Source organism: Rhincodon typus, chromosome 4 (assembly GCF_021869965.1).
Source record: "Rhincodon typus isolate 14 chromosome 4, sRhiTyp1.1, whole genome shotgun sequence".
NCBI classification, from domain to species: domain Eukaryota; kingdom Metazoa; phylum Chordata; class Chondrichthyes; order Orectolobiformes; family Rhincodontidae; genus Rhincodon; species Rhincodon typus.
Genome location: NC_063335.1, coordinates 68,341,629 through 68,363,647, shown reverse-complemented (window position 1 = coordinate 68,363,647; position 22,019 = coordinate 68,341,629). Strand labels below are relative to the sequence as shown.

Genomic DNA, 22,019 nt, shown 5'->3' with positions numbered 1-22,019 from the left:
CAGCTTTGTTCTTCTTATAGGTGCCTCCTTAATGGCTAAAGACATTAATGGCATTAACTACTATTTGTATTGTTAATTTGTTTATGTTGTCTGAATACCATGTGCATTTAAGTAAAGAGCCATTCATTTTGACATTTTGACATTTTTCCCTCCTTGATCCACTTACTGCTTTTTAAAAATATCTTGGTGCACCATGTCCCTCCCTGAGGATCATTATTTGGCTTACAATGATACCATGTACTTTGCTTTATAAACCTGCATAGCACGTCACAAGATTTACTAACACTAAAATTACAAAAATGCACATCATCCATATTGTGAAATTCTGAGGTTAAGTATTTTCAGTTCCAGTAGATACGTTGAAGGATACTCTGTGGACTAGTGTTAGGCCACTTCAAGATTCCACTGACTGCTAGGTTGTCTAACATGTTAATTGTCACTTGACCAAACTGTCAAACTATTTTTCTTTTCAATTAGTCAGAGTGTATGTTTTGCACTATTCAGCTGAAACGTTTTTATAGATGTATTTTCTGAAAGTGAGCTCTCGCCTGCTTTGACACCTCAGGATTGCAGTTTTATATTCAGTTTCTCACATTGAAGCATGATACAAAAAAGTCATTTTTTTTTTGTAGTAGTATACTGAACAAAAGCAAATTCGACTTAGTATATCCAAACAAGTTTTCCTGAAGCTTTTTTGTATGTGTTAAAAAGATCTTTCTGGTAGGATCAGCTTTCCAGGTAACTTTGCTAACTTGTGCCGATATGTAGAGACAGAGGGTGGTGGTGGAGGGTTGTTTCTCAGACTAGTGGCCTGTGACCAGATGTGTGCCGTGAAGACAGTGCTGGGTCCATTGCTTTACATTATTTATGTAAATGGATTTGGATGTGAATATAGAAGGTATGATTAGTAAGTTTGCAGATGACACTAAAATTGGTGATGGACAGTAAAGAAGGTTATCTCAGAGTGCAACAGGACCTTGATCAGATGGGCCAATAGGCCGAGGAGTGGCAGATGGAATTTAATTTAGATAAATGTGAGGTTTTGCATTTTGGTCAGGCAAATCAGGGCAGGACTTATACACTTAATGGTAGGACCCTGGGGAGTGTTGCCGAATGAAGAGACCTAGGGATGCACATGCATAGTTCCTTGGAAATGGAGTTGCAGGTAGACAGGGTGGGGAAGAAGGCATTTGACACACTTGCCTTCATTGGTCAGTGCTTTGAGTATTGGAATTGGGAATGTCATGTTGCGGCTGTACAGGACACTGGTGAGGCCACTTTTAGAATACTGCATTTGATTCTGGTCTCCCTGCTATCGGAAAGATGTTGTCAAACTTGAAAGGATTCAGAAAAGTTTTACAAGAACATTTCCAGGGCTGGAGAGTTTGAGCTATAGGGAGAGGCTGAAAAGGCTGGGGCTTTTTTCCCTGGGGCAATCGAAGACGGGTGACTTTATAGAGGTTTATAAAATCATAATGGGCATGGATAGGTGAATAGCCAAGGTTTTGTTTTGCCAGGGGAGTCCAAAATTAAAGGGTATAGGTTTAAGGTGAGACAGGAAAGATTTAAAAGGGACTGAGGGGCAACTTTCTCATGCAGAGAGTGGTGTGTGTATGGAACAAACGCCCGGAGGAAAGGTTAGAGGCTTGTACAGTTAACACATTTTAAAAGGCATGGGTACATGAATAGGAAGGGTTTAGAGAGATATGGGGCAAATGCTGGCAAATGGAGCTACATCAGTTCGGAAATCTGGTCGCATGGACGACTTAGACCGAAGTGTCTGTTTCCGTGTTGTAAAACTCTATGACTCTATAAGAGCATTACTTTATAAGCTCACAGTAAGGAGATTGAGAATGTCAAGATTTGCAGGAAATCACACATACTGGACACTTTGAAAGCCTCTGCTGTAGAGAGTAAATATATTATTTGATCAAACTACATGTAATAAATAAAATATGCAGTATGTGTGCAAAACAAAAAAAGGAGTGGCTGGAAGAAATGTTAAGTGCACAAAATAAAAGTAGCCTAAATGCTTTTATGTATTACATCTGCAGTCTTCCACCCTGTTGAATGTTCCTACTGCCACAGTGAGAGCATGATGGGTTTTCGATATCGTTGCCAGCAGTGTCACAATTATCAGCTATGTCAGGACTGCTTCTGGAGAGGCCATGCAAGTGGTTCTCATAGCAACCAGCACCAAATGAAAGAATATACATCATGGGTAAGAAGAGCAGGAATTTATTATGTATACAGGAAAGAATCAATCATCCAATTCACAACCAATATATTGCTTCCCTGAAAGGTCTAAATTGTAATCTTTTCATTCAATTTTCTTTCTCTTTGGATTGGCAAGGCATATGTTGTGGACAAATATTGATTTGTAATTGTGGTAAGTATAACCATGAAGCTACCAGCACTCACTATGATTGTACTATATAAATAGCAACTTTTCATATCTGTACCAGTGCAGTAAAACATGGGAATCCAGAAGCAGTGTTTCTTTGGACTTGCTTCCCTACGGACAGATGAGCCTCTCTACAATAGCTGCGTTGTAATACATGAAATAGTTACATTATTCTATTAGCTGTCCATTAAATAAACTAAAAAGATTGGTTTTCTGAAGAAGGGTCTAGGCCTGAAACGTCAGCCTTCCTGTTCCTCTGATGCTGCTTGGCCTGCTGTGTTCATCCAGCTCTACACCTTGTTATCTAAAAAGATTGGGTCTGGTCTTTTCAAATGTAACTGATTTTTTATTTCTCACGGCATGTAAAATTTATTTACTACCAAGTAACATCTCTTGCCCTGAAAGTTAACTTCTTCCAGTATAAAATATAATTCCTTCAGATTTAAAACCCAACCATTTTTAGTTTATTTAATGGACAGCTAATAGAATAATACAGCCATTTCATGTATTACAATGCAGCTATTGCAGACAGGTTCATCTGTCTATAGAGCAGCAAGTCAAAAGAAACATAGCTTCTGGATTTCCATGTTTTACTGCACTAGTAGAGATATGAGAAGTTGCTGTCCTTTTAGTCTAATTATGGTGCATGCTGGCAGCTTCATGGTTATACTTACCACAATTACAGAATCAGTTTTAAAACAAAAAATTCAAATAAACTTGTTTATCTTTACTTTCTCTTCTATCCCATGCTTATTTTCCCCATTTTTATTTTCTGCATATGTTTATTCATTGAATTAACTATTCTAACTTACGCTTCCTGTTTTTTTTTATGAAAACGTTTTGAAATGCCACCACAGAAGCCAGTTGCCCACCAGGAACATGCAGTGTGCTACCATCCACTTTCAATGTTGCATGTGCAGTTCTTCACCTTCAGAAGGACACTCAAGGTGTCATTCCCTACTTGCAACAGAAGCAATTGAGTAGTGATATCGTGGTGTAAGGCAGACATACCAATTGATACAATGCTAATTTTCCAAATTTAGACCACATAGGTCTGCTTGAGAACATTTGTCACTGATTTAAGATCAAAGTTTCAAATGTAAAAGGGGCTAACACTGGCATTATTCAAAAAACCACGCACCCTGCACCTTGTAGAAAAGATAACTTTGAAGCATCTCCCTATTGCAATAGTGTTTGAATGTAATCTGCAGCGTTCATTGAAGGTGTCTCATTACATTCCCGGATTTGACTGCGAAGATTGTTGTATCCTCACAAAAATAGCAGATGAGTGGCGACATGTTCTTGTACAGGCTGTAACAGATATGGAGGCTACAGTGAAATACTTGTGTGTCTACAACACAATGGGGAAATGGAGTAGAGGCTGTGAAGGGGGAAGCTCTTCCCTCTGTCAACTTGGATCCAGATCCCTTAATTTAGCTTGAGAATGAGAGACTGTCTGATGTGCTAGCCAATGCACCCTGCCTTTTGGTGTACAAACTCTTCAGTTTTCTCCTGTAAAGTGACCCATCAAAGTCCTCAGATGAATTCTGAGCAGCAGAACATATTTTTGACTTTGTACTTAGCTGAATTGGCAAACACACCACTCATGCAAGGGCACAAGGGAAGATCAATAAATGCTAGCCCAGCCAGTGATCCCCACATCCCAGGAATGACTAAAAGAAATCCTCATGCTTAATTGCAAGAAAAGTATGCGCTGGGAGTTGAGAAGGTGGGCTGTGGTGGTAACATACTGCTATTCTGAATGTTTTCAAAGAATTTAGATCTGACAGGCTCTGTTGCAGCCAGCCATAATGCAGAGAACCATCTCTTCCGTGGGGCACAGGATATTCAGGCATTCTTGTCTCCTGTCTGCTCTATTTCCTTCTATCCTTTATCATCTTGTCCTACAAAGGAGCGGGAAGACTGCCAGTGGTTGAGTTGAATTATGTTTGGGTAATCTGCCTATCATAGCTGATTAATGGAAGTATGGTGAGATAACAGTATACAGGTGTGAAGCCGGCAGCAGTGATAGGTATGTGAGGATGAGATGGATGTTTGGTTTAGTCCTGTGTACTAGGTGTGTAATAGATGTGTGCTCCATTGAATGCTGAGAGGCTGATGATGTGATGGTTAGGGGATGACATAGAAAGACATCTCCACTGACCTTGATCATCCGTATGTGATCATTAGACATTTATGGGATTTCTGCCAGATGCTCAAGTACAGATGCTGGGAATTGACTTTGCTGCCACACGCTTCCAATCCCTTCTAAGGGTTGTCCTTAAGGACCAGCTAACCCCTTATGAAGCCATGTGTCTCTCCTCCTATCCATCCACAATTCTAATGCCCTCATCACTGCTTCCATGATCTCTAACTCTCACTCTTTCTAGTGCTTCATCTTCGTTGTTGGAATTATATTAGTACTCCTCAGCAGTACCCTTCTGTAATTTTAATTCCGCTTTCTTTAAAGAGGAACAAGAACAGAAAGCTAGTTATAGCATGGAAAATGAGCAAATACTGCTCCGTTCCTGTTGTGGACATAGGCAGCCAGGAGTATGGCAAATGTTGCACGCTGTGCTGAAATTCAGAGGCAGCAACAATTTTAATGGGAAGAAGCTGAGACAGGTTGCTTGTCAACGCTCCCACTGCCAGAACGCCCCCTCCCACAACTCCAGTTTAAACCTGCGATTCTTAACAATAATTTTTCAGTCTGATAGTTTTAAAAGACATGCCCAGATGCACTTTAGAGAATATCCCTTGTATTATACTCTGAATGAAAGTAAGAGCAGCTACTGAAGGTCTGTGGGTAGCTTTGATTGTCATCAAGGGTGAGTGTCATTTGTTTGCCGGACTGTAGGCTTTCTCTTTGCAATGTTGATCATTGTTATTCACTCTATATCAGTAGTGATGACCAGAAAATTACTGATCGTTTATGGAAATTGCCATTGCATGAACAAACTTCAGTGCAAACAACATTTACAAATGAGCATCAGGTGACTTGCTTTTAAAATGTGCAATAATCCTTTCAACAATCTGTGGTTTTTAAAACAGCCCTGTTCCCATTTCTGTCTGTAATCAAAACAGAAAAATCAAAAAGATGCAGTCTTTATGTTATCTCCCAACCTCATGTACTTTAATTTTGTTAGTAACATCTTGTGTGGGATTTCAGCAAGAGCCCTCTGAAAATCCAAGTACACCATGGCCACTACCATTTAGAAGAGCAAGACCTACAGATATAGTGGAACACTGTCATCTGCAAGTTCCTTTCCAAGTCATGCAAACGACTTGAAGATATATCACCGTCCCTTTACTGTCACTGTGTCAAAATCCTGAAACTCCCTCTATACAGTATTGCCCATGTACTCATGTCTATTTGTCATCGGTGTTTTAAAAAGGCAACTCTTCAGCACCTTCTCAGTTGCAATTAGAGATGTGTAGTAAATAACAACCCAACCAGAAAAGCTCACATCCCCTTAATGAATAATTTTAAAAGTTTCATTTGTTCTCCCTTATTGGCTCTGCTAATAACATTCTGTAATAATTCTATCAGGTTTAACTAACATGACTTCCCTTTCATAAATCCATGTTTATTCTGTCCAATCGGATGATCATTTTCTAAATATGTAGTACTCACATTCATAATATTTTCCCTACTACTGCTGTCAGGCCAATAGTTCTGTAGTTCCCTACATTCTCGCCATTCTTTCTGTGAGGTGAAGTTACATTTGCAACTTTCCAATCTACAGGCACTGTTGCCCAATTAATAGAATTTTGATAGATGATTATCAATGCATCCATTAATCTTTATAGCCATTTCTTTCAGCACTCCATGGTGAAGGTCATGAAGGCCTGGGGTTTGTCAATTTGCAGTCCCATTAATTTCTCCAACACATCTTTTTACTGAGATTATTTTTTTTTTAGTTCCACATTCTCACCAGACTTTTGGATTTTAATCATTACAGGTTGACATCTAATGGGAAGGCAGATACAGAGTAATTATTATTCTATTTCCCTCTTTCCCTATTATAAATTCTTCTCTCCCTGCCTGAAATGGACCCACATTTGCCTCTGTTAGTCTTTTACATTCTACTTTTATGAGTTTTACAATTCCTTTTTGTTTCTTGCCAGTTTAGATTTATATTCTCTCTCTCCTTGCCTCCTTTGCTGAATTTTAAAATTCTCCCAAACCTTGGGTTTCTAACATCTTGTAGCAATCTCTTCTTTTGATCTAATGCTATCACTAACTTCCCTTGTAAACCGTGGTGCTTTTGCTTTTCCTGTTGAGTATTTTAGCGTTAAAGGAATATATGTTGATGTAAAAGCCAAGCATTAATTTTTAATAGTCATTGCCTATGTATCATCAAAATGTGAATACATTTTTCTAATCTTAGACAGCCACATTCTTCCTCATATCTTCATAGTTGCCCTTGTTTAGACTTAGGAAACTGAACAGCCCTCTGCATAACCAATGATGGTAGCCAAATGCCAAGTAGCTTATAAAGTGATAATTGATAAATTTTTCTTAAATTATTTGCTAAATAAAAGTTCAAGGGTGTTAGGGAAGCTAGGAGAAATTGAAGTAAACAGACAGCACTTTCACAGGCTCAGTGGGCACTTTCTGTAATTTATATTGCTATCACTCTTGAGTTTCCCATTTAATTTGGTGACTTCTAATACTTTTCCCCCTTATCCTGTTCCATCCTGAATCCACACTGAAATAACAAAAATTCGTTCATGGATGGCTATTCAACTGTTGATATTATTGCTACTTAGATTAAGGCTGTGCCCATCTGATAACCAGGTGCGTGTATTTTCAAGCAAAAATAATTGGATAGCAGTTGACAATGGACACTTGGGCTGAGTGTTATTCCCCACAATCAAAAACACTACTCAAATACAGCTCTCTGAACTGCAATGCTGCTTCAGATCAGTTGACTAATACACAGACTTGGATCAAACTTGTACTTTCCTAGTTTGAATGGCTCAATACCATACATTATGACATTAATAACTTAGATGAAGGAACCAACTGTATTGTCACCAAATTTGCTGAAAAAGCAAAGATAAGATAGGAAAGCAAGTTATGAGGAGGACACAAAGGGATGGATTTTCAAAGCACAGGCAGATGGTGAAAGTTGTGAAATTACCCAGCCTGACAACTTTGCATCAGGAGAAAGTGCCTGCAACAGCAAGACTTTTGTTCTGAAGGATGGCAGGTGTAACTGAATTTGGGCTTACCACCTGCAGAAAAATTTTGGAGGAGCTGCCAAGACAGGTTGTTTACTGCGCCAGTACTCTGATACTTTGTCCCAATTGTTCTATTTAATATTAGGTCCTCTAGTCTCATTCCTTGCACTTCCTCTCACTCCCACATGCTCCCCATTCCCCATCCATGGCGACCTTTGTCTTTTACTCACCTTGTGGCCCTCATGTACTTTGTACCTTTCCATCCATCCGCAAGAACCCTCCATGCCAACCTATGCCAATCCACCAAATCCAAGTGGCTCCTCATACTTTCTGTGCAAACCTCTGGCACTATCCAGTACACACTCAGGATAGAACCAATGAATCCTATGGTAGCAATGGCAAGTGTGAAAAGGCATTAAAAATCATTCATAACATTTTTGATAAACAATTTTACTACAACCTTATGCAAGTGTCCATCATCTAGACATTTAAGTATCGATAGAATGAATTTACAGGAACTTGACTCGTCTGCATATTGTGTAAGTATATGTTTGCATTTGACAAAATTGAACAATGTTTTCGCTTGATGACAACTGTTTTAACAGTTTGAATGATGACTGGTCTCTGGCCTAACCTCATCATGCATTCTTGGCCACTAATCACATTCTAATAATTTCAGTACAGAACTATTATCCCGTTTCTTTGTGACCCATTTAAAGAAACCACTATCTGCATGAACAGCAGAGTGAAATGAGCATAGTTAGAGTCCATATGGAGAGAGAATAACGACAAAGACTTAGTGGACTAAGGAGTTGTTTATGTACTGTTACAGTTTATCATTCTGTAAATTAAACACTGGGGCATATATAGAAAGAGGGGCTTATAATGAAGTACAGATGTGATAATTGTACTTCTAGTTAACAATTAGAGGCATTTAAATAGATGTCATAGCCATTTGTGATAATTATTTTGCATCATGGGTTAATTTTGAGGACTGAATCCTGGAATTCAGCAACTGTGTCCAGGCAGCAAGTGGACTGTGGTAACAATAGCAAAACTCATTCTACCTAAATGTTATAATGCATTGTGTTTGATAGCAAATGCTCTTTAAAAGAGAGCAGCATTGATGATGTGCCAAAGAAAGCGTTACAAATTCTCGTCCTTTTCTATTAGTTAAAGGAGACCACAAACAGTATGATGGTGTGAAGGAGAAGAAAGGAGAAGGATAAAATACATATCAAATGGCACAGTGTAGAAGTTTTTTTCTGGAAATTGTGGTGCTGTCTCGATATCTTGATACTATACAATGTTACCTTTACCATCATTATTCCCAGAAATCCCCTGCAAAGAAGCTAACCAATGCACTAAGCAAGTCCTTAAGCTGTGCTTCCAATCGTGAACCTTTGCACCCAGTGTACCCTGAACAGCCTGAAAAACCACTAAATCTGGCACACATTGTGTAAGTATATATTGACCTTTTAGGCTTTAAGAATTAATTTCCTAAGCTATTTTGTGCAATTTAGGTTATTTTCTCAACAGCTTAACGAAAGGCACTTTGTAGAGTGGATCTGTTTCCACATATGTTATTTACAAGGAAAACTTAGATTGTTGTCAAATTTAGTAACAACGTTGCATCTCTGTGTACGATCTACGTTTTCTATTTGCATCGGAAACCTGCAGGTTTTGCACTGTAAATGACACCAAAGCTACCAGCATTCCTACATAATACTCCACTGAAACAGTTGGGAATTTTTGAGGCTGTACGTGTAGAATAATGTGGAAATACTGAACTTGCTGCAAGTGATTCTACACTTCTTCAGAGGGTGTGATGTAGAGGTACCTGCAAAGAGCAATTAATGAGAAACCTGAATTGATGAAAATGTTCATTCTTCCATTTTGAATCTCACTATGTAAACCCTTGGCAAATGTCATCTTGTTGAATTAAGTGTAACTGAGTTTCTTATAGTGCAGTAACTTCATAATTCTTTTGTGTTCGTTCATGGGATGTCAGTATTTCCAATTAGACTGTCATTTATTGCTTATCATCAGTTGGCCTTGAGAAGATGGTGGTATGCTGCCTTCTTGAACTCCTGCAGCCCTTGAGCTGTTAGTACACCCACTGTGCTGTTAGGAAAAGGGAATAAATACTGTTAAGCACCTTCATTGGCTCTGAAAAGTTATTTTTAGGAAGTTAAATTTTTTTTATATATTTTTAAAATATAATTGTGTATCTTTATTTTAACTTCTGTCTAATCTAAACATCATCATTTATTCTGATGCTAATGGTGAGAGCCATTGCTTTTGTTTTGACTACATCATCTCAATGTGGAATTGCTTTATTGTTCAAATTTTTATTTAATCTTCTCAAAGCCATCTGAAAATACTTCTAATTAAATCATGAAACAGAACAATTCTTGACCTACATACATTTATGCAGAGCCATTAGATTTCTGAGGAAGAATGAAGTATCAGTTTCCACTAGTTGAACGGGATTAAACAGTAAATTTTGTTTACGTAGTTTATTATCACTTTTTTTCTGGAAGTATTTGTATTCTCAGGTTGACAGCAGAATTGATCCAACATTCCTCACTTTTATCAACATATTTGAGGCTTGCAGTTGGTGCAGCTGTATCTGGAAACTGGAAGACAAACCATTTCCACCAGTCTTGTGCTCCAAAAATAATGGACACAAGTTTGTCATCTAGGTTTATTCTTTCCTGTGATCCTTCTACTTGGTTCCCATGGAACAAATTTAAGTAAATCTAAATTAGGCTCGGTGAGGTAGTGCATGTTATGCTGTTCATGCTTTGGATGTTTATCACAGCATTTATAACATGTACTTGTTGCCAGCTGAAACTAACAGAAGTGAGGATATTTTAGGTCTTAATAGAACATAAACTTTGATCATGATTGCTGAAGTTTGAAAGAGTGTCGTGAGTCATTTTTGATTTTCCTTTGATTAGTGCTGAACCTGCCTCTGACTTATTTTGAGAGCTCCAACTTTTTCCTATCCGCCATAAATGTTCACTGGACTAAGCGCAGGATACCCAATGAACATTGCTTTGTTTGCCTTTATGTTAGAGGAGGATCACAGAGGACTAAGTGGAATAAAGGTTATTCAGGCAAATTTGAGGATACAAATTACACATCCCACAATTCTATTAAAGACATAGTAAGAACTTCTATAAAGAACTGTTTCTCCATATAGACTATTTATAGAGTTTCATTCACAACCTCCAGATGTCCTAAAGAGCTTTACAGCAATGTATGTTCAGTCATGTCAGCAAATCTGCACACAGCAAGTCTTCACAATCAACAATGTGATGGTAACCGATAGCTTTCTTTCAGTAAAGTTAATTGATTGATAAATATTGGCTAGGATTCTGGTGCAAGCTCCCTTCCTCCTGTTCACAATAGCATTGTGGTATCTTTTACACCTACCTGAGTGACCTTACCAGGTCTCAGTTTAACGTCTCATCTAAAAGCCAGCATATTTTGACAATGCAACACTCCCTCAATATTATCTTGGAGTGTCAACCTATAATTTTGTGCTGAATTCTCTGAAATAGGACTTATGAATTCACAACCTCTGACATAAAGATAACATTGAACTGAGTGGTAACAGCAAAGCTACAGCCTGATACAGCCAGAAAGTGGAGTAACATTTATGAATGAGTGATCAATACCTGTAGGTTAGGTTTTAAAATAATTAATATAAATCATTATATTGCAGCTTTGCCATAATAGCAAACTTTTTAAAATGCATGAGATGTACATTTTTCTAAAAACTAATCCATGTCGTTCTATTAGTTTTTACTCTTTATACCTCAATGTGTAGAAAACAAGAGGAACAGTTTTTATACGTATGTAAAATGTAGGTGACAGGTATAAATTTGCTTCCATTGTGTGATAATATGTTGTCATCTGAACTGTGCTAGAGTATTGATAAACAAGGCTCTGATTTTCCTGCTCTGTTCCCTAATGCAGCACATTTGAAATCCTTTTAGTATTTCTAGTTTTTGAGTCCCTGTTTTTAAATGCACCTTTCAGTATTCACTGACCATTTCAAAATTCTAACAAGTTTATTGTCATTGATGTTTTGAAAAAAAAGGAACTAATAGTGTGTGCGTCAAGGAATTTACCATTTGATTCAGCTGCATTTTCTTGTGTGCTACTCTACATTATGACTGAATAATATTTCAGGTTTGATTTCTAACTATTGCTGCATTAAACTGGTCTTGGGTATGATATCAATGTGGTGTCAAATAACCCTGTGCTCCTAAATCTGGGAAGAAAGATCAGAAATGGATTCATACTGCTGATAGCTCATCAATTGCCAGATCTTTGGAAGAGAACAGAATTGCTCAATTGTCAAGCACTCCTCAGACAACTTGGGGTGGTTTTATTGTTCAAACATCTTGTTAGGTTGCTCTGAATTAATGCATCTGTTCTCACTTGTCATTGAATGGATGGTGTTTTGTAACATATTAACCTAATGGAGTTTAAATTAGTAGGACAGTTTTGCTGAAACAATATTAGAACCAATAAATATCTGAGTTTTCTTGAAAAAGCAATGGTAACATGAGAACTTTTCCATCTATTGTGGTGAACAATGAAACAAAAAAACTTGCTATTCTTAAAGGATCATTTAAACTAATATTATTTGAGAGTTAATCATCAAATTATAATTTCTCTTATAAGATTCAAATATTTTCTACCTCTGCCTCAAGCATTCTTATAGGCAAAATAATTTTACTTGGCCCAAAGGTTCAGCTAAAAACCTCATACTTTGATCCTTATTATCACTAGAAAATCTTAAGAAAAATTACCAGGATTTTGTTGTGCTAATTATAATGATAATTTGCGTTCACTGCCTTTAATGAATAAAACTGACAGCAACTGTGGTATCCGCTCATGCGCAATTAAACCCAGAAATCCAGAATTGCTGCCAGTGACACTTTGTTACACAGTTCATACCTTGTCGTCTTTGCCAATGGAATCAACACAAAGATCAGTATGAGACATTAACTTGAACCAGCTATCCTTATTCTTTCTGTAAGGACCAATTTAAAAAAAAAAAAAAGCCATGATCATTCATGAGCAATTGAGTTTAAAACAGTATTTTGTGTCATCTGACCCTTGGAAAAACTTCTGACCCTGAAAATTTAATTTGACAAGTGTGGAGTCTGATCCCCTCAGAAATGAAAATTAATGTTTTAGAACATTAAACATGTATTTCCTGATATGCTGTCCATGAGGATTCTTTACTCTTTTTGGCTGAACAGTTTAATTGCTGCCCATCCTGATCACGAACTACACAGTTCATCTGAAGAAGCTGGAAATTCAAAAAGATACCAGGAGAGTAGAAATCCCCATGACAGATCCGTTAAAAACTGTAACTGTATGGGAAATGAGCGTAAAAGGCTTTCTTTTACCACTCACAACAAAATCGACATTACTCAAATTCAGAACAGGACGTGGCTGAAATGAGAAAAGAAAATTTAATACTTTAGTTAACTATTAAATCTAGTCATGTTATTCAAAACTTTGCTGTAATGTTGGAAACTTGGTCTACTTCAGTACCTCTTAAGGAAAAGGAATTTGTTTGTGAACATATTGAATTTATAAATGAAAGGCACATTCTGTATTTAATTACTTGCATTTTCTTACAATGTCTTTGCCTTTGTTGCTGCACAGAAATGAGTATGGGTAAGCATTGTCTTAATATTTTATTTGTGTTTTCTAGAATAAATAAAAACTAAGATACAATCTTCAGTGGTGGTGTAGTGTAAAGATATAGCAAGCACTAATGAGACTAAACATAAAATAGTGGCCAGGAAGCTTCTAGGGCAATGTACATGAGCGGAAAAGTCAGGGGTAATCCTACTTCAGCCATCTGTGGGAACTATGTCTGGATCTCATGAGTGCTGAGCAGCTAATGATCTGCCAATGGGCCAATTTAGGAGACGAGATCCCTCCTTCAAGATCTGATGGTCGGTGAATGCCAGTAGCTCTTTAGTCCCAGCAATAATGCTAGAAGCAGTGGCTACTGCTGGGATTGCACTCAATCCGGAGAAACAGCATGAATGCTGCCCTCGTCAAGTGAGTGTAGTTCTAAATATTTTCCTAATCAACCTGTTAAGAGATGTATGACACACCACTAGAGCATATGGGACTTGAACCTGGTCCTCCTGGCTCAGAGGCATGAGCAATACCAAAGCAGCGCTGCAATAAGTGGAGTTCTATTCACTGGGGATTATTAGGGAGGTTTCAACAAGTAGAGAGGGAGTAGTTTGTGAAGGAATTGCTCCTAGGCATCTCCTTGGGCCACAGAGTGCCCAGCCAGAAGGACCCTGCCCCTGAACACACATGGAAGCTTTCAGGGTTTAACAGATAGCCTTCTCATGTGATAGCGAGTCCCCTTACTATTGTTAAAATGCTAGCATTTATGAGTAGAAGCCTTTAATTGGTCTCTTAAGGGCCTCAGTTGGCTGTTGGACCGGAATGCCTTCTACCACCTTCCCCAACATTGGCAAATACAATGGGGGCAGAAAAGTAACAGGCACTTTGTAACCATTTCACCTCTACTTAACTTTCCAGTCTCCCCTGCCGCCCCTGACCATTGTAACTTGTTGGTTGTCTATCAAATCCTTCACGGTTATTGTGCTTGCAGTCACTTATGTAATCAATAGTTTATTATGCAAAAAAAATACTATATTCAAACCTATTTTAGACTTTACTGTCTTCATCGTTGCTTACTATAATTACAAGTTTTTGTATCACACTTAGACAAAAGTGCAGTTTGTTTTGATACCCAACCTGAAAAATCATTGAACCAACCTTCAATGGTTTTGTCTTTAAGGTAGTTTAAAGAAAGCCGCATCTTTAATTATTGTATAATCATGATTATTCAGAATTAAAAATATTCTGCATTCCAATTATGAGAAATTTGTAATTTCCTGTTTGTTTGAATTTCCTATTTGAATTGAAATGTACAATGGAAAGTCTGCAGTTGGATTTGCTAACAAGGGAACAGATTTAATGTTTCATAACTGTTATAATTTTTGTCATCTTAATAAAAGTCTGAAGTATTTACTCCCTTTCCTACTCAAAAATTAAGAGGTCAAGAGGTCAGCTTCCTAAGTATCAGTTACACCCAATCATAAAATTGTATAATATTAAAGTACAGACAAAGGCCATTTTTCCCGTTGTGCCTGTGGTCATCCTTTGATAAAGATGTTCAATTAATTCCACTCCCCTGCTCTTTCTCCACAGCCCTATAATTTTATAAAAGTATTTTTAGAATCATGGAATTCCTATAGAGCGGAAGCAGGCCATTCGGTCCATCAAGTTTACACCAACCCTGTGAACAGTATCCTATGCAGACCCAACCCCCTATCCTATCCCCATAGCTAATCCACCTAAATCTGCACAGCCCTGAACACTATGGGCAATTTAACATGGCCAATTCACCTGACCTGCACATCTTTGGACTATGGGAGGAAACAGGAGCACCCCCATTGGAAACTCACGCAGACATGGGGAAAATGTACAAACTCTACACAGACAGTCACCCAAGACTGGAATCAGACCCAGATCCCTTTTGGAATGTTTTTACTGATACTGCTTTCACCGTCCTTCTAGCAATCGCATCCACATCTTAACAACTCATTGTTGCCAATCACCTTAAATCTGTCCCCTTTAGTTACCAATCTTAGGCTACTGGAAATGTGTTTTCTTTGTTTATGTTATGAAAATATTAATGATTTTGAGCACCTTTGCCAATTCTCCCCAATGTTCTTTGCTCTAAGCAGAACAACCCAACTACTTCAGTCTTTGCACATAACTGAAGTTCCTCCGGGCTAAATCTCTTCTGTATCCTTTCCAAGCAAGGTCCTGATTACCCTCTTAAAACTAGGTTTCCAAAATGGAATACAATAGTTTCTCTGATACTTAAGTAGTGAAGGATTAGCGTAGCTTTTAGACTTGCCCTATTTGCTTTTGCTCTGGATCCCATATGTTTTTTTATGGCCTGCTTTCAATGACTTGTGCATAATTTCTATCTGCCCCTATGCTCCTTTAAAATTTTACTACTTTATTCATGTTAACTTTCCTCATTCTTCATTCCAAACTGTATCATTTCACACTTCTCTGTTAAATTACTGCTCATTTCACCAGTCTGCTCATGCTGTCCTGAAGCTTATTACTGTCTTCATCATTCTTTATTGTACTTGCAATTTTTTGTATCACTTTTGAAACTGCGTAGTACATCCAAGTACAGGTCATTAATATATTATCAAAAAGAGCAGTAGTCCCTAAAGCAATCCAAGGAAAACACTGCTCCACACTCCAGTTTGAGAAATGGCCATAAACTATTACTTAATGCTTTTTATCTCTTAGCCATTTTTAAGCATATTTCCAAGTCAGAATGGCGAGAGACTAGGAGGGGAGATTGCAGGTGTTGGTATTCCCCTGTATTTGCTGCCCCTTGTCCTTCCAGATGGTAATAGAGGTGGGCATGGAAGTTGCTGTCTGAGGAGCTTTCGTGAATTTCTACAGTGAATCAGAAGATATGGAATGCAGAGATCCTTCTGATCAGCCTTTATTTACAATTTGCAGTTGAATGAGCAACATTATAAATTTGGCATATATATTTTTCTGTGAATGAGCAAACAAATTGAGGAGAAAGGTCAACCAATGGGTACTGATAATCCTAAGCTAGAGCAGTGGTCCTACTTCTCTACCCCCAACTTCCCACTATGGTCTTACTTCCTTGAGGAATTTTGAAATTCTTGCTGCACAAGATCAGGAAGATGTCCACCTGCAAATGTTTGTGTTCTCTTATTGGTTGTCTTCTCTCGCAGCTGAAGTAGAAATGAGAAACTTCAATTTTTAAGGCGATTTGAAGTAATTTTTTTAACGAGATTGTAACTTCTCAACTGCAAAATTGTGATGACTTCTTCTACAAGCCTTTAATTCCAGTAACAGTATGTGTATTGTTGACTGTTAACAGGCAATTTCCCAATCCTGAGTCACTTTCCATTACATACATCATTCAAGTATGTTAACCATACACCAGTTCCAAACATGGTTTTATTATGGGTCAAACTATTCTTACATTTCCCCAGTTTTGATCCCGATAACTGATCAGCAATCTTGGCTGTTGAATTACTTGTGTTTATGAAATTTAGGTCCATTCTCTACCTGGCCATTAGATGGGATCTTTCACTATGGAACAATAATTATAATTTTGTGATTTTATATTTTTTATGACCTTCCCATATAATCCCCTTTGAGAATAGATGCCCAAAGCCATGGTGGTAGGAGTCTGAGACTGCGTGATAGCAGTTCTTGGCGTGCTTGACAGCAAAGTGTGATTTCATGACTTCAGACTCAGCTTCCCCTGCAACATTCAGCTGTTGGATTGTTTCTGACTGTTCTGCATGGGAAGTCGAGAAATTGGCCATCAAATGTGGCATGATGGTTGAGTCCGTAGGTGTTACCGTGGAGTTGGCCACCACTTCTAGGCTGGAAATATTGTTTTCTGTCCATGCTTAGTAGGAGCCAGATTCTTCCACGCGCTTTGACAGTGCTAGTAGGTTCTTTACTAGTAAGACCTTCTGATGTACTAAGCAATTCAATGTGCTTACCCATCAGCCATTTACTATAGTTTGTTCTAGCATCTGAGTCTAGTACTTCCCACTGCTCTGACTGCAGGCCATTCGTACCCAGTCACTGGGTGCATAACCAGCCTCTTTACTGTCCTTTAAAGTATACATTTTATTTTCTATTTTTTTTTTGCCTATCCCTAATTTTCCATGAACTCCATGAACCTAGAGACTTCATAGGCCATTTAAGAAGCCGTTTAACAGTCAACCATATAGCTGTGGGTCTAGAATCACATCTAGGCCAGACCAAGTAGAGATGACAAATTTGCTTTCCTAAAGAATATTAGTTAAAAGCTTTTAAAATCCTGTGAGAGCTGGTGGCTGCAAATGACAGGTTTCTTCCTTACTCCTCAGTCTCTTCTCCCTCTCGGCTTTCATTCTCCAGCACCACTGTTTGACCAAGCTGCAGATTGTATATATGCCAAAGTCAAAATGATCGCCTCATGATAATTTGCATTTAGCCTGAACATCTTATGAGACATAAAAACTCCATACCGGTATTGGTTGGCTCTTTTTACTGTTATGCTCTAAACAAAATTTTCACAATCAAAAGAGAATAAAATGCATGCATCCTTAGGAAGTACAAACAACTCCATCATGATGCCTCCTTCTAATGCTCTCATTATAAGATCCTACTTGGTAATGCTGTCAGAGTTACTGTCTAAACATGTAATTAGTTTTAGTAATTTTGTCTTTAATACAATGTCAACATTGTAATGTACACACAGACTTAGTAATTTTTAAAATAAATCTAATGGCAATTATACCCTAATGGTGTAGCACTTGAGACTGCCATCAGAGGAATTTCCATCAGAGAAAGACTTACTGAATGGTAATAAAATAATGAAAACAAAAGCTGGAAAATGTGGGAAATATTCAACGAATAGATTTATTAATTCAGTTGAAATGCAGTTGGAATCAACATTCAGATAGATGTTAAGACCTTAGGATGTACAGGAGATTTCTGAGAATGGATCAGACTGTGGGACTTCAATTACAGGGCAAGCCTAGAGAAACTGGAGTAATTCTCCTAAAGCAAAAAAAGTTGAGTGGAGAATTAATAGAGGTGTTCGAGGTCATGAAAGATTTTGTTAGAGCAAATAAGGAAAAGTTTTCTCGAGTGGCACAAAAGCCCATAATCATACCACACAGATTTAAGGTGATTGGCAAACAAAAAAGAGGCAGGGTTTTATGATCTGGAAAACATTGCCTGAAATATTTGTGGAAGCAGAATCAATAACTTTCAAAAGCAAATTGGATAAATACTTGAAGGAGAGAAAGTTACAAAGCTTCAGAGAGAAATGGCATTGGAATTGATTGAACTGTTCTTTTAAAAGTCCAGCATTGGCACAATGAATCAAATGGCCAATTTCTGTGCTGCATAGTTCTTTGATTCCAGCCTTTTTGTAGAATTTCGAATAGTAACGCCCAGTGACACTCCTTTGCCCATCATTTTGAATGAGATGTTAAAACATTTAAATAGCAGATAAATGAATACCATATTAAACTTAATTCCTCATATATGCATAGTGTACTTATTTATTGATGATAAAATCATATTCAATCCTTCAGAACAAACTTTAGGGTAAAAAAAAATGGTAGACCATCTTAAGCATTTTGCTGACTTTTCAAATTGTGAGTAGTGAATTCCTATTTGTCACTTCAAACTGGCTAGCTATGGATAAATTTTTAATCTGTCTTGCAGAAAGTTGTACTTTGTAACAGTATCATTGAGTGGTGTGAGCATTGCAAATGTACTATTAGATATTGCTAAAATATCATTACAAACCATGGTTTCTGTGCCTTCTTAGGCCTTCAAGACCTCCTCCTAACATGAATGATACAATGTTCTCCCATACAGTAATTACCTCAGGAAGCCCCAGCCCTAATAAGAGGTAAGTCAGTCTGTTCTATGCATCTTGAAAAGGTAAGAATAAAATGAAAGCAATTAGAATATTCATTTAGAGCAAAACTAATCAAATCTCTTTGGATTAAATACTACTGACTAATTCTCTTTTGTAGTAAACATTTTTTAGTTACAATTGCATTACCCTTTATACCTATTTTTTATTGGAATGGGTGGGGGTAAACGCCAATGGCCATAAAATCCAGCCCTGTTTGTATTTAACCATAACTATGTCACTGTGTAAATTCACAGTGGAACATCATGGACCTAAGTTGGTACAGCTTAATATAGCTTGAATTTTTGAAAACAGGAAAATTACTTCCCATTCACCATTTAAGATTTCTCAAACAGCCAGCACTCTTGTATTAGATCATGAACAAAGGTAAAGTTGTCAAGTCCTAGAGGACCATAGAGCCACTCTCTCATTAGAGAGATACCTGATGGTGGTTTAACCTGAAAATCATCACACCTCAGGTGAGGGGAAAGGTTGAAAAGGAGAGCCATTTATAGTAACCTCAGCCAGCGTGGGAATTGAATGCATGCTGTTGACGTAACTCTGATTGCAAACCAGCCATCCAGCTAACCAAGCTAAACTGATCCCAAGGTCATGGATATGAAAGGGTTAATCAATGAGTTAAGAGGAATCTCCACCCACTCTGACATAGCATGCAACTTGGAGTATATGTCAGGCAGCTTAGGGCAGTTGGCCTAAGATCTTCATGGAAACACACATGTCCTCCTGTTGTTAGTAATAGTTAATATGCTTAAGAATTAATGCAACATGTATATAGTTATTTGAGATGTAGTAAACCACATCTTGTTATCAAGGACAAGAGCTTTTTCTGCTTCATCCTTCAACACTGACAATGAGAAAACCCTTACACTATCGTAAGAAAGAGATTGGTGGCAACATCCTATGCCAACCACAAGTGATTGATACCCAGGCATCACATCATGTTATATCAAGATGACAATGATGGCATTCTCAACGATATTGTTAGAAAACAGATCTGTCTGTTTGCTGTATTTCTTAATTCTGTCTCTCAACGGACAAATATTGTGTGACTGGAATCTATTTGTACTATTTGCTTAAATGATATGTACATCTTATTTAAATAACGTGCCTGCCTTTTACTTCACTTATTCATTTGTGGAATGTCATCATTTACACTCCCTCTAACTGTCCATGAGAGGTAACTGCTGCAATCTGAGATGAAAGTACTTGCACTGTCGTGTTCAGGAGGGCCATCTAATATAATAACTGAGCACTAATCAGTGCTCAATGATTATATTTCCAAGTCAGGAGAGTGTGTAACTTTAAGAGATTCAATATAACATTGACTATCTTAGTGACAGAGGTTTCGTGTTTTGGTTTTCAAATTTAGAGAACTGTTAGCCTGCACCTTGTACATTGCAGCTGCTGTGTGACCATGGTACAGGGGATGAATGCATATGAATGTGAATAGGATGTCAATCAAATAGGCCGTTTTGTCCCGAATACAATTGAACTCCTTTAGTGTCTTTAGAGTTACACTCATTCAGGCAAGTTTGGTGTATTACCATCACATCCCTGGCTTGTGCTTTGTGGAGGTAAGTCTTTGCCAGTCGGGAGATAAGTTCTCTTGCCACATCCTCTGATTTACTCTTGTAGCCACAGCATTTATGTGCTGGTCCAGGTTTGCTTGTACAGGGTAGCTTGTTAGGCCAGATTGGTCTTCCTGGCCTGCAAGCTGTGCTGTAAGGCCTGCAAGCTGTGCTGTAAAGGACATTGCTGTCCTCAGTTCACACCGACCCATCTCCTTTGATCTACTGAGTTTGCTGAGGCTAGGAATCCTGGCCTCCTATGACTAAAACTGGAATAATTACTAAAACAAAGACAAGGAACCTCATCATAATATTGAAACAACCACCTTTCATCCTATGGGTGGGTTGGTCACACACCTTTGTCTCATCTGCATTAAACCGGAAATCACAACTCAGTCCATTATTTTTGGAAAATTATGGTTCAGCCCTGTCTTTAAAGGGCCTTATACATATCATCATGCTCTTGGAATGGGGGAATACGTTTACAAGTTAATGTTGGGTAACAAGTGAAGATCCAAACTGCTGAATGGAAAGTTGCAGATAAGTTAGTAGATCATTCTGATATTTTCTGTCTGTTTGCTGTGCAATTGTTTTTTTGCTTTTGATTTGATTTATTATTGTCACATGCACCGAGATACAGTGAAAAGTACTGTTTTGCATGCTAACCAGACAAGTCATATCTTAGGTAAGTACATCAGGTTAATATAACAGAGTACAGAATATAGTGTTACAGCTACAGAGAATTTGCAGAGAAAGATCAACTCTAATATATAAGAGGTGCATTCATAAGTCTGATAATAGTGGGGAAGAAGCCTTCCTTAAGTCTGTTGGTACATTGTTTTCAAACTTTTGTATCTTCTGCTTAATGGAAGAGGGTGGAAGGAAGTGTAACGGGTGGGAAGCTGTAATGTCATACTGAATTTCCGTCATTGTGATAAAATATAACTAATGTTGACTCTGAGGAAGGGTCACCGGACCCGAAACGTTAACTCTGTTTTCTCCTCCACAGATGCTGCCAGACTTGCTGAGTGTTTCCAGCAACTTTGTTTTTGTTATAACTAATGTTTGTCTGTACTGTATGAATTAATTTATCTATGTGTGTGCAGAAGATTAGTCTATTTTGGATTTTCTATTACTGGTAATAGTCATTGTGTTACTGAGACTGTGATAATGACTAATTGGACAGGTTAAAAGTCATATAAAGTGCACAATGTGTTGGGGGCCTGTTCATGATTATTTAATTCTGTGCTCAGAATTTTCTGGTTGCCTC

General features: G+C 37.8%; 1 protein-coding gene across 2 annotated transcripts in view; it reads left to right on the top strand.

The window, feature by feature from the left end:
- LOC109931878 (dystrobrevin alpha-like) overlaps positions 1–19,154 on the top strand; it is a 111,425-nt gene extending 92,271 nt beyond the window's left edge. The window contains exons 8-9 of one of the 2 annotated variants that reach the window (XR_007261862.1): positions 8,926–9,050; positions 19,071–19,154. Coding sequence is in view for 1 of the 2 variants with exons in the window: in XM_048595454.1 (XP_048451411.1) it covers positions 2,055–2,221; positions 8,926–9,054 (296 nt within the window). In the remaining variant the exon portion in view is untranslated. Of the gene's footprint in view, positions 1–2,054; positions 2,222–8,925; positions 9,055–19,070 lie in introns of those variants that run through there. The other variant, XM_048595454.1, reaches the window with a different exon arrangement.
- The last annotated feature ends 2,865 nt before the right edge of the window (positions 19,155–22,019 follow it).